Source organism: Bombus pyrosoma, linkage group LG2 (assembly GCF_014825855.1).
Source record: "Bombus pyrosoma isolate SC7728 linkage group LG2, ASM1482585v1, whole genome shotgun sequence".
Lineage (NCBI taxonomy): Eukaryota > Metazoa > Arthropoda > Insecta > Hymenoptera > Apidae > Bombus > Bombus pyrosoma.
The window spans coordinates 11062619-11076020 of record NC_057771.1 but is presented as its reverse complement, the minus strand read 5'-3'; the positions used below and the strand labels follow the sequence as shown (position 1 = coordinate 11076020).

The window sequence follows — 13402 nt, the reverse complement described above, 5'->3', positions numbered from 1 at the left end:
CAATTTTACGCGTTTTGTCCGTTGCATCAAGGTACTTATCTCAGCATGACGTATTGTTAAACGCAGTTACAGTGGAGGAACAATATTGTTTAATACCAGAGCTACCAAACCAAAATAAACGGTTTCAGAGTGTTTGTTTTTGTAATTACTAAAAACATGCACGTGCTTCGGGAAAAACTAATGACTCTTATCGTGAACTTAATTATGACTTAAAATATGATTATATGCACTTGTTTGTTTTTATCATACCACTTTGATTCTAATCATTTATACGTGTTATAGCGAAGTATACTTTTTGTAGCTCTAAAATTAGCCTCATGATGCGTGTAATATTTTATTGTAATATTAAAAACATTACAAATTTTACGAATATGATCGTTTCTTTAACTTATATATTTTTTTACTATTATATTATTTACTATTTATATTACTATTGACCGTCGACGAAGTCATTGCCCGATCAAGTGTCAGTCGCCGAGAATCTTCGCAATATTCAACATTAACGTGTTAATAATGTCAAATGATCGATTTGTCTGACTCGATGCAAAGAATCCAAACTCAGGCAAGAATACAAGAAAAAGTTGATCGGTACTATCAGGTTTAATTTCTAAAAAAATTCTAAACCTCGATTCTGATATTAAAATATCCTGATATTAAAATTACGAGGCATTCAGAAAACGTAGAATTTGCCTTGTAAATGGTTGACACGTTGTTCGGAGGTTCTTTGAAGATTAGTGATAAATAATCGTTGGTCGTGAAGGGTCAAAGGCGTGTAAGGCAAAGAATCAGGCGTGTAAGAGTCGCATGCCAAGTTATCCTTAGTTAAGTATCGAAATAGGACGTGACACAGTGAGCAGAAGTCAGGCAACGTCATTACCATTACATTATTCAACGCAGTCAGCGCGAAAACTTTTTGATATCGATCCAAGCGATATATTTGCTCGTTCGACTGTAAATGAACACGAAAACAAAAACGATTATACTGGAGCGTGCGTGCCGCTAGAAAGGAAACGTCGGAAATTCGTTCCTCTTTCGTACAACCCGTCCTGATTGTGTTTCAGGTTTGAGTTTCTCGAAAGAATGTCCCAGAGAGCGAAGGATACCCATATACATGGTGATTGGTGGAACATTTGGAAGCATGCTTATGCCGTTGCTCATCTACTCGCAGATACGTTCAAGGAGACCAGAAATGCTCTCGGTTCCGTCGACCAGGTCGCAAATTTCTTTCAGGAAATTGATCATCATCGTCTTATCATGCTTCCTACTGGGGTGGTTCGTGATGGGTAAGTCGAAGGAAAACTCGAGATTCTATAATGCGAAAGCGAGAAATACGAAAGTTCTTTATTACTGCCATCCGGATAACATTTATCCCGTGAGAGTTTGTTTCTTGCGAGAAATACATCGTTCACGTGACTCGGTTTAATTGTTCTCGTATGTTAATGCTTTTGTCACGAGCGTCGAGTCGCACGCTTTAATCCTCCAAATGCCACAGCTCTGGTTACAATACGATATGAGCATAATCTCTGTCTTTCTGGATACACAACAACAGGTTTCAAGAGTTTTTGCTAGAATACATGTAAAATATTTGTTTTTTTATTTTCCTTGAGGATTATAGGATTTTAATTATATCTCGTTATTTTAGTCGGTAACAGAAAAATGTAACGTTACAATGAGAAAATGGACGAGATAATACGAATAATGGTATGGCAGTACAAATAACATTCAAATATTACTACTGTATCAGTAAAGAGAGACGATGCTATTAGGTTTCGAATGCATATGAAGCCTTGAATGATTAAAAATGCAGAAATATGTTACGTTTAATTACGTTTAATTACGTTTAATTACGAATTAACGTATTGAAATAGATATTTTAGTAAACTACGCGTTCGAAACCTATGATTCGTGATCGAAATAAAATTTCCATTGTTCGAGGGCGACTTATTTTTGAATGACGAAAAAAAAGGCTGTAAATTATGAAGGATTTAGGTGTCGAACTACTCGATCCCCGAATACTCGCATCGCACCGAACGTGTTTTTGAACGGCTCGAAACAATGCGAACAAAAGCGATCGATTGCGTTCTGCAGCCGAGTAATTGCTAGACGTCGGTGGTAAACTGCACCGATGCAACCTAATTTTCGTTTCGTGATCGCGTTGTAAAGCACGCCGTACGTTTACAGACGCAATTGCGTCCGTTTAAAAACAGTAACGAGCTCAAAGTTTTACACCCCTTCTGTTCTCTCGTGTTCGCGACCAGGTCGTTGCTGTTGCTTCAAGTGTAACACGCGCTCGTTCGTTACCGCTTACACGAAACTTTTTACCGTTGTGAAAGTTTTCGCAAATCGTGGTTCGAACCTTACTTCCACGAACAAACTTGCAGTTTAATTTTGTAAAAACCTGCTCGCCATGAAGCAGATTTTTAAATTCTATTTATGATCCACTTAGATATGTTCTAACGTGCGTTTTCAAACGACTCTTCCTCCTACGAGCTACTTGATCTTCTTTGTGTTACAGGAAATTACTGGATACTTCACATCATGTGGCCACCGTACACGTACATTATACACACTCCGAATGATCACTGTCACAGAACTCTTTATCTGTTTTCCTTGGCACATCTGGGTGTGATATATATCACTTTCGGAATCATACTGCTCGTGATAACCGTACTGGCGTCTTTCAGAATCCTAGCGTGTCCGTTGCTAGAAAGGTAAGCCTTGGTCAATCGTAAATCGCCAATTCGATCGAATCGAAGCGTTCGATACGCCGCCCGCTGATTCGTCCTCAATCGCGACCCGATCTGCCGTACACGCTGGTCTAAACATGGAATTACCACACTGTAGAATTCGATCGATGAGACTGCTATTTGATCATGCGATAAATCACCATGTTGTACATTCCTCGCTGCGAATTTGCGTATACGAAACGAAAAAAGAAGGAAATCTATTCGAAGGTAGCGAGATAAATAGTAATACCGGTTCCTCCCTCTGTTTTCCTTATGGTTCGTTTGGTTCCAACTATTCCCTCGAACGAAAGTTCAAGGGTTATAAAGTAGTATCGCTTCACCGATATCGATACTCCACCACGCTCTTTGTCATAGAAAGTGATCGTTTCTTACAAGCACGGCCCATTGAAATGTATAATCGAATTAAGCGTAAACAGAGACCGATACCACAGTCCCTATCGATTTACCTTCTGGTTAACCGAAAGTTTTATTCAAATTAGACAGAACCAGAACGTATCTACATCCACGCGATTCTCCTATACCTTCTCCATTATCCCAGAGCACGGAGCTCTTGAGCCAAACTTTAGACAGCACCGTTCGAATAATCTGGATCGTTGTAGACAGCCTGGCAAGACGTCGACGAACTTCTTGCCCCTCATATAGCGCAAGGTATTCTAGGGTATCGGGTCAGCGTGAGTCGAGCGCGGGTGTTCCGCATGCGACGCGAAAGTCAAATATTCTATACCCGGAAAGCAATCAGCCTCTGTACGTATACGTACACTTACACGCTAACTAGATGTACGTGCAAAATAGTAGGTCAACGAATTTGGTCGCGTGTCAGCGCGGCAGCCTCATAAATACCCGAGGAGGCCGCGAAACCAGAAACGAACGGTGTCGTTGCAACGCGTCGATGAACCAACCGTTTCCCGTTTTGCGTGCAACGGAAAACCGCCGGCTTTTTGCTCTTCTTGTTTCCTCCTGTCTTAGTGTTAAACGGGGGTTTGCGTGACCACAGACATCGACAGAGAAAGAATTGCACGACACGCACACCGAGCATTGTGCGCCAGTTGACCGGGTCGCCGCGTTTCCTCCCGGATCGATCTCGACGCGCGGCGATGTATTCAGATTGTTCAGGCAGTGTTATGCTTCAGTTTTCCAGTCTGAGCACCAGGAAAACTCGCTGGTAATTCAAGGTTACAGTAGAACTCCATCTATTCGAATCCGTCGGCAGACAGATATCCAGTTCCATGAAAAGTTAGTATTTTTGACAGTAGATTTATTTTATTCGATTATAATCGTAAAGTAACCGGCTTTTTTTTTGTTAATACATATTTTAGAGGTCGGTAATTTTATTGGATTTTCGAAGTACGAAACTAGAAATTTCTGAAATTGAGGAAGGTACAAGAGAAGCGTAGTTTCATATATGATGCGTTGTACTACTCATTATTATTAAGTGGCATAAATACAAGAAATTCTACCTTCAAATTTTTCTCAAATTTCATTACAAACTAATCAATGATTTACATTATATACGACTCTAGTGGAGTTCATACGTATAATTATACGAATTATGATTTCTTTCATATAATAGAAATTCATAATCACATAGATTCACATAGATAAACAAATTCAATCAACAGAAGCTCGATTTAATTTCATACTAATTAAAATTTCGTTCCAATAAATGGAATTTTGCAGACGTAACGAATCTTAACACTTCGGTAGATGGAGAAATATTTATGTAGAAATTTTCTAGAATATAAGCAGAAACGGGAACAATGGAACATTTGTGACAATAGTAGACGATAGTAGGATCGTTCGATCGAGACTGCTTGAAGTAATCCGTCTTATAGATGCCGGATAGTATTCTAAAAGGTCGACGTCGCGTGATCTACTGCATGGATACTTACGACACTAACCTACTGTAACAAGACCATCCATCGAGAAATGAATCTTGGAAATTGTACGAAATATTACCCATCGACTTTGACGAAACATCGTTCTTTATGCCATGAAACGCCACTGCTAAACAAATGGCAATAAAATAGTATATTGGTAATATTTTACTAATATTATATTATTTTACTGCTTTTATTTTATTTTAGTAATATTTCATCAGAACAAAATTCAAATATTTTCCATTTCTCTAAACGTTCGCAATATTTCGCGAATATAAACTGCCGAGTTAACACTATGACAGACGATATTATATTAAACACATGGTGCCAACATTTCGACCGTGCATTTGGTACCTACGAGAAAGAATTTTTCATTGAAATCGATGCGTAACATTTTCTACAAAATTTCAAATTCCAAAAGCCATCCGTCATTCATCGAAATATTTCGAATAATTTTTTACTCGTGTTTTCATGATTTCGCGTTTATTACCAAGCTAAACTAAATACTTCGCGATTTACATCGATTCGTATTGACTTCTTTCTTCCAGATACAGATAACAACAACGATTTAATTACGTAAATGAAGTGGTATCACAGAAACGACGCGTGCAAGTAGAATATGGCCAGAACATCGTCCAAGGGCACATTTTGAAATCTGTCGTAAAGCGGAATGACGATTGCGTCAAGCATGACAGCGTTTCCAATGATCAAACCTACAACCGAACCTACAACCACTATCACTATTACAAACTATTACCGACGGCTCAGAATCTCGGACCCTCGAGTTGCAACGGAAAAAAGAAATTACATTTACAGTTTAACATCGACTGCGACGTCGAATCGAAAGTAAATTATGGAAATCGACAATTCGTAACTTAACAAACTCCAGGAGAATTGGAATTATGCGAAGATAGCTGAAAGCATGATCGTGTCGATCGAATACCGTAAAATCTAGCAAATTACCATCAAACCCCAAGGATACAAACGACTTTCAAAGAAGATTCTTATCTACCGACTATATTCACGCACTAAGCAGTAACTTTGACGAGGAAGAATCGATTTCGCGAAGATTAAACTTCCTTTGCCAAAACGAAAACATCTCTTCCAAGAAAGAAGGAAAATAATCAGAATACACGTGCAGCTACGGAAATTACATGTAGGTGGTAAACTTACGTTACTGGAATCTATTCAAGAGAAGTTTATCGCTTGGGATTTTGTGAGAAACCCTGCCTGCATCGTAAAATTCGAATAATCTGGATGAGAAGAAGCGAAGAGGAAAATACCAGAAGATTCTTTTAAAGTAAAAAATCGTGGAAAATAAAGGAACCGTTGGAACAATTCACGAGAAGGAACAGATGATAAAGAATACTGATGTTTATTGTCATGAGACACGCGTAGGCGTATAAACGTAATAAGCTGTTACTCAATTTAACGCTGGAATTTAATCAGCAAATCAAATTCAACGACGCAGCTCTCTCCGACGAGCCGCGTTTCCGGAACGTAAAGAAAAGGAGGGCCACAAACCGTACACAAAGCGAACAACAAAGAAAGATACATCAGAAAATTCCCGACAATTTCTGCCTATATTTTAAGAATTATGAAAAATATCCGGCTCATCGAAGAAGATCTTAGATCTTTCACGAGGATTTCATCAAAATCAGAAAAACACTGACGAAGAAAAAAGCTTTGTAATCGTTCATCGATTCTTGACGGTAATGTTTATTAAGAAAACCGAAGGTAAGCGACGCTTTTATTGTTCCTTTTCTTTGGATACTTTCGACGATCTCGAAAGTTCGCGCTTGATGGAGCTTGTATCAAATAGGTGTAAATCTTGTCAATCAATAACAATTACGTCGTGACGTGTAATATTTACGAAGGTGGATGTACTTTTTGTCGATACTTTTATCCAGGTCCATTTGAAGAGCTTTCCGCATATATATCGACTGGCTAACACGTTTTATTGTCACGTGAAAATCCGTACAAAGGAGTTTTGTTGTACATAATACTTTTTATAAGTGTTTTTATCGGCGGTTATGGGGTTCCATTCATGTTGCATGTTATTCGAACTACGAGGTCGGTACAAACGTATCTGTGTAGCTAACACTGAAATCCATTTAACTGTTAACTGGTCTGTCACACTAATCAATGTTTCTCTTTACCTTCATTCGTTTCTCATTTTTTCTTATTTAATCGTAATCGTTTATTTTAACCACTATATTCTTTCGTTTATACACCGCGTTCAATGTTATAACAAAACGTATGCATTCTGTTGAAACAAACCCTCGTAGATCTTCTTTCTCGCGAACAACGTGGGTCTGCGGTTAACAGTTAAACTCCAATTAATACGATGTCACAAGGTTACCAGAATACAACAGAAAATCGCGATGTTTAATGTTTCATCGATTTATGTCCATCATCTTCAACTCGAGATGGCGGAAATCGTCGTCGCGATGTTGAACAGTGTCAAGAAAAAAAAAAAAATTATGTGTATTTCGTTCGTGTCTGTTACTAATCACGAAGGCTCGAATATATCACTAACCTGATACAATGATAAAGCCTAACAAAGGATATGTTGTCTGTAAACTATTTTAAGGATGATGTATCGTTCGATGTATTTTCGTTCCTTTTCACGAGGTAACGCGATCAGGATGATCCGCGTGACTTCCGCTGAAAATTCTCTTAGCTCGGTGTGTGGCAAGTACATACCAATGACTGTCGACTATGGAAATAAAATAGAAGCAAAATCTGATTGGAAAGAGAACAAAATGAATAAGTGTCAATTAAATCAACGCATCGGAAATTTCATTCCATCGCCGTGGAACACTAACGGTCGATGATACTTTGATGTATACATACACGTATATATATATATATATATTCTGTCTATATATCTACATATATACAATAAATACCTATACACGTACGCTCTTACGCTATTAAATAGTCGTTATTAAAGAATCGACCAAAATAAGATGAAGAAGAGCTCTATAGGTACTTTTAGAGACACGGCACGAACGAGACACGTTCACTGAAAGCGTGTGTTTCTCGTTCGGCACGCGTGTCATCTAAATGAGAGTATAAACGTATAGAGGAAGGCTCATCTTCAGTTCTACGTACGACGTCCATGATTGCGTGGCGATTCGAAAACGGGTCCATACTTATAGTCGTCCGTACGAGTAAATGTTACTAATCTGTAATCGTGTACACTTTGTTGATGTAAAAAAAAAAAAAAAAATGTGTGTGAACCATCTTAGTTAAACAACTGTATTCGTTAATCGCGTTCGCAATCGTTCTTCTAAGTTTCGGCCAAGATGGCGAATGAATCGTTTCAAAATCAACGTACAATTTTCAGTCGACAAAGAACAAAAGAGAACAGTAGAAGAATAATGCGAAGATGTTTACCTGCTCTATTAAATTGATATATGTTTGCCAGTGACTGTGTCGACGAGTTTATGACACTTCGTTGAGAACGCAGATCGTCTATTAAATTGCCAACGGGAAAATCAGCGGAATCGTTGCCCGATTTTCGCCAAAAACCGTGCCTGGCGAACTGAAATCAACTGAAAATTTCATTTCCGAGCTGTCAAACGTGTACGTGTACCGTGTTGTGATTTATGAGATGCAAAATTCTTTATCATCGTCTACTGACAATTTGGCTCGACAGGAAAACGCACTACGACTGAATCAAACGAAAAAAAAGATATCATTTGGAGAATCTAAAATCATTAACAAAATCAACAGATCATCCTATATGCTCGCATAACAATAAGATCGAAACGGGCAAGCACAAACAGGCTGCAGGCGCCAGGTACGAACCTCGTCCATGTGCACAACAAAGTACAAAGAAAAAGAAGGAATCAGCCAGAAAATTTCGCAGAAATTCACACACATCGCGTACATGATAGAATTCAACTCGAAGGCGTACAAGATTAGAGGTACACGAAGTGAAAAAAAGGACTTGAATATGTAATTACGTCTGTAATTTAACGCGTAACACGCGCCAACGTTTCGAGGGATTTTCTAACGAGTTTCGTTGAATCTACTCGAAACGATGTTTTACAGGAGTCTCGTGAGATCTACGACACTACGAACGAACAGGATTACCGAGGAACAAGAACGCTCAACTTCCATCTGCACTGCTTGCCGGAAACAAATATGTACTTATCTTCGATCATTCCATTCGCTTAAAACATTGACTATCGCATCATGGCAAAAATCACAGACGTAAGTGCGTTCACCATCGAATCTTTCAGAGTCACTATTTACGCGATAGCTCGTATCGATAAAACTTGGTTCACAATCATATTAAGGAATCAACGAAACGAAGTATTCCCATGACGTGGTTACATTGATTAGCTGAATAGCAGCGAAACAGTTTGCTCATTAGTTGTTTCACGACAATTTATCGCATACTATTAATCATTGCAGATTTTCGTTACCGCCGTTCACGGCCGTACGAGTATGTGTGAACGGGTGAATGACACGAGTGAATGCGTTGTAACGCTTGCTAAAATTTTACAATGAAGATTATCGGGAAATCGTGAAAACGTAAATCTGTATTTGCCTCGCCTCCCTTTTTCTGTAGAAAAGGTTACATAGTTTGATTTTCGAATTCGCGAAATAAAAGTGGAGTGGAACAAACGATTCGACCGAATACGACGACGATTTTAATCGGGGCCGGTAACTCGCCATTTCGATAGTCAGCTGAAATCGACAGGCGCAGATAAACCCACCGTTTCGATATTCTTCCGAGGGTGACGATATTCGCGGAAATATTTTTCGCAGACGCGAAACCAGTGATACCGGCCTAAGGTACTGTGAAATTTCAATTAAAACGCTGCGCGACGACAAATATGAAATTAATCAACAAAATGATTTCGCGATTTGATTTAACATTTCCACGAATCCCGATGCCCTGTAAAGTGGATGTAATATAGATCTATACATATATAGTATATACATGTATATCTGTCTCTGTACGTGAATCGTGAAAGAGAAATCCTGTTACTTTGTACGGAACCGAGCTACACAATAGGACACAAGGTTCCTCTTTGGCGATCTCCTCTAATCCGTAGCACGTAAGAATTAATAATTGTGTTGATATATTTAATATAAACGTGTCGTTGGATTTATATAGAATAGAGAGCTTATTTATTTTTATACTGGATGGTTTGATAGCGTCCTATATATTTAATTAAACAACGCGCAAGCGGCGAAGAGATGCTATTTATTATTATCGCGAGATTTCTTCGTTTATTCAGATTTCGCTATACGCGTGACTCGCGTCGGTTGATTTTGTCGTTGATTAACAGATCGTCGTATTAATTAAAGTAAATATCATACGTGTACGTAATAATACATAAACGTAATACATATCTTGTAATTATGTGACAAATATAACGTTTTTCAGTGAGAACATTTTAGAAATGCGTGAGGTGCGTTTAGTCGTGTCGTAAACTATTTAAGTAGTGGTTAGAATTATTTGCACGCACTAACATCGCGAATGTGGTCCAGGCTTTAACGTAGAATTCACGTCGTTAACACGTTCCAGTGTTTCCTTCCTTGGTACCCGAAAATAGCGATGGAAACCATCCAAACGTTACCAGATCAATCGAACTTTCATTTTGCGACCTTGAACAACACCCCAGTACCATTGTAACTTCTATATCTATATCCGTATCGCGCAGTCACCCTTTCCAGCCATACTACAAACTAATTTCCTGTCCCGTGCTTCATCATCGATAATATTACGCCTTCGTTCAAGAAACAGAAAAGTTGCCAGCGCTATTTACGGGACCGAACCAACTATGTATCGTATATACATCGATTACATTTTTCTACACCATTTGCACTATACCAACGAGCATGCTACGACTCGTGTTCTTTCGATATAAATATACCTCATTAATCGTCCGTGCGTAGAGAATACGAGTTGGAAGATCGCATCGTGCGCGAAATTAACATCGAAAGCAGTACCTCCGAGGGCGAGGCGCCATAACTGGGCGCCAGCTCGTACACGCGTATTCTTGTTCGACCATTAGTTTCGACACGGCCGTTAATTAGGCCGACCGATTAATACGATTAAAAAAAATGAACAAAGGCAGAAATGAAACGATATAGATGCTAATAAACAGTGCACGTTGCAGCATGTCCACCAAAGTACTCTGCGATTACTAGATAGCGCCGTGCTGCTATTGATTTTCCACGGTTTATAGAGGATAGCAAGAAGAACGCTACGTCTTTTTCCTTTTTTGTTATCGGTACGATCGCGATTAAAATATGAACTGCTATGTGTAACGAATGGCTTCTTTCAGAATCGACTATCAAGTCGACGAACAGGAAAGTGAGGAGTGAATGAAAATGGGATTCGTATTGAATAAATAAAACGCCCCTATTTTGTCGCGAGAGTCGGCAACCCCTTGTACTCGTGTCGGGGCCGAAGTAGTTTCGTCTTGATATTCTTTCGCGAAGCCATTCGAACGAGTACGGCGCGAACATTTGTTTGTCTAGTCTCTCTCGTTAAATATAGCCATTTAACGTGTTCTCATTTGCCCGAGAAATTAACGCCTCAGCTCGATTCATAAAAGCGTGTAACATCTACACACCTCCGCGTCTACCGAAGGCAGCTCGTCTCGTCGAACAGCCACAAGAAGCGGAATTGCACGTCAAACAGTCATCGCTGTCGATTTACCATCGATCGCGTCACTGGTGACATTTCTCCTTACCTGGCGCGAACACACCGTTTCCCAAGGCCCACGCTCAAGCCAATAAGCAAGAGATCGTATTCACGCGAACCTGGCAGCGAAATATCGACCAATCATCGGGTATCGTCGATTCGAATACGAAATAGACCTTGTCGCAGGACTGGCAGAACGTCCGCAAGCGAGCACATCGAAAATTATTTTTTTAGAAGCGCCATGTTTCGAGTGACTTTACACCGCGACCAATCGTGAACCTGTACCTTATTGTTAGAGCAATGTCTTCGAAACGACGATACGTCCTCGTACTTTCGGTCGACATAGAATGTCTGTACTGGTAATTATTCGTTGTTTTATCAATTCCGCTGATTTATCGTGCTGCCAGGTGAACAATAGCTCGTATAACGTTTACACCTTGTTTCGACGATAGATACACGTCGATTACGCTTCCGTGCGTATTATACTTAATCGTTGTAACGTCCTTACACAAAGCAGTAGCGTGACGATATGACACGATTCGAGCGTGTATAACGATCTCTTGGAACATGTCCCAGGAAGTTGTACATCTTTTGTGAACGCACGGTTGCACGCCTCATATATGGGATGCGCGTCGCTTTTTGTTCTTATATCCCTATCAGTCTGTTTATGACTACTTCGTGTTATAACTATAAGTTACGAGGCTATATTTCATTGCCGCGACCAAGGAACAGCGAATAAATTCACAGAGAATACTTAATAACGACATGACCGGCAGTAAATGTAACTTTCAGAGGAGGCGTTCCGTCAATAAACGTTGCGGCTATTTAAAGTAAATTGAACCTCGAATTGCGACGTATTATCTGCATGTAGCAGGCGACGAGACTTGGCTCGACACCATACAGTACCGGAGCTTATCGCCTCGACATGTTTCGTTAAATTAAATTACCCTCGAAACCGGCGAATTCGCCTCTTCCTCTCCATAGCTTACAACGCCGACACCCATTGCGCAGCTGTTGCTAATCAAGCACGCCTATGATACAATCTATCGCGCGTATCCCAATTACGTGATACGAGCAATATTTCCGTGCTTGCGATAATAAAATTCAAATAAGGAAGGGTCAAAGGGAAAAGAAAAAAGGAAATGAAAAAAGCGTGAAGAGGGAAGAGATCGAGAAAAATGTCGGAACGCGTTCCCTCTACTGTCGAGGGAAAAACGTGGAATAAAACGATGGAGCAGTGCCAGTGCACGCATATCCTTGGATCCGCGAGCAAACATACGCGTGCACGTTATCTATCTATCGTATCTATCGCTGTAGAATCAAGAATGAATCGAGTATGTAAGAAGAAATTCGTTTAATTCTGTACGTGTACACTTGCGATATTAACATTCAATTTGCGAGTAAAACAATTGTAAACGATGTGGTGGACTCATATTGTGACCCATTTGTAACGTAACCGCCGAGTACTGTGAATAAAAAGTGTCTACGTGGTACGCGTGGTGTTTACATTGAACGTGAAACGACCTCTTTGACCTAAATCATTGTCCATCTACGGGCTCCACGTTCCCTTTTCTTGTCACATCATATACTCTGACCATTTCGCTATTACCATCAAACACCGTGATATGAAACGCAACGAAGACGAAGGGCGGAGCTAGTGGAAAATCTTCAAAGGTATACGCGTTGGCCTCTTTCGGTCAGAAAATATTTTTCTTTGATGCTTCTCGTGAAAGTACAAAATTGAATTAAAGAGAAGATAAAACGATACCGGTGGAATGTTTTAGAGTAAGTGCTTTTTGATAGCGTGGGAGAAAGAGTAACGAAGGGGAATGTTCGCGTAGATTCGTGGACACGTAACTGATAAAATTCGAAGTTCCCATCATAAATATAAAGATCATTGAGTTAACAAAGATGCGAAGCGAATAATCGTGATTGTTCGACTAACAGAAAAAATGATCTAATAAATACAACGTATTAACGCAAAGAAACATTAGAGCACACGATTCAAGACAGTGTGAAGTTAGAATTAGCATAATCACGCTGTTCTTTAATTTCAATGCGCTACCATCGATCCACGTACTCGAATAATTTTTCGAACAATT

At 39.6% G+C, this 13402-nt stretch overlaps 1 protein-coding gene across 1 annotated transcript in view; it reads left to right on the top strand.

The window, feature by feature from the left end:
• Window positions 1–12773, top strand: part of LOC122573423 — a 35521-nt gene extending 22748 nt beyond the window's left edge. The window contains exons 6-8 of the mRNA XM_043739772.1: window positions 1062–1283; window positions 2516–2711; window positions 5173–12773. Of these exons, the coding sequence (XP_043595707.1) occupies window positions 1062–1283; window positions 2516–2711; window positions 5173–5182 (428 nt within the window). The 3' untranslated portion in view covers window positions 5183–12773. The remainder of the gene's footprint in view (window positions 1–1061; window positions 1284–2515; window positions 2712–5172) is intronic.
• Window positions 12774–13402: the final 629 nt, after the last annotated feature.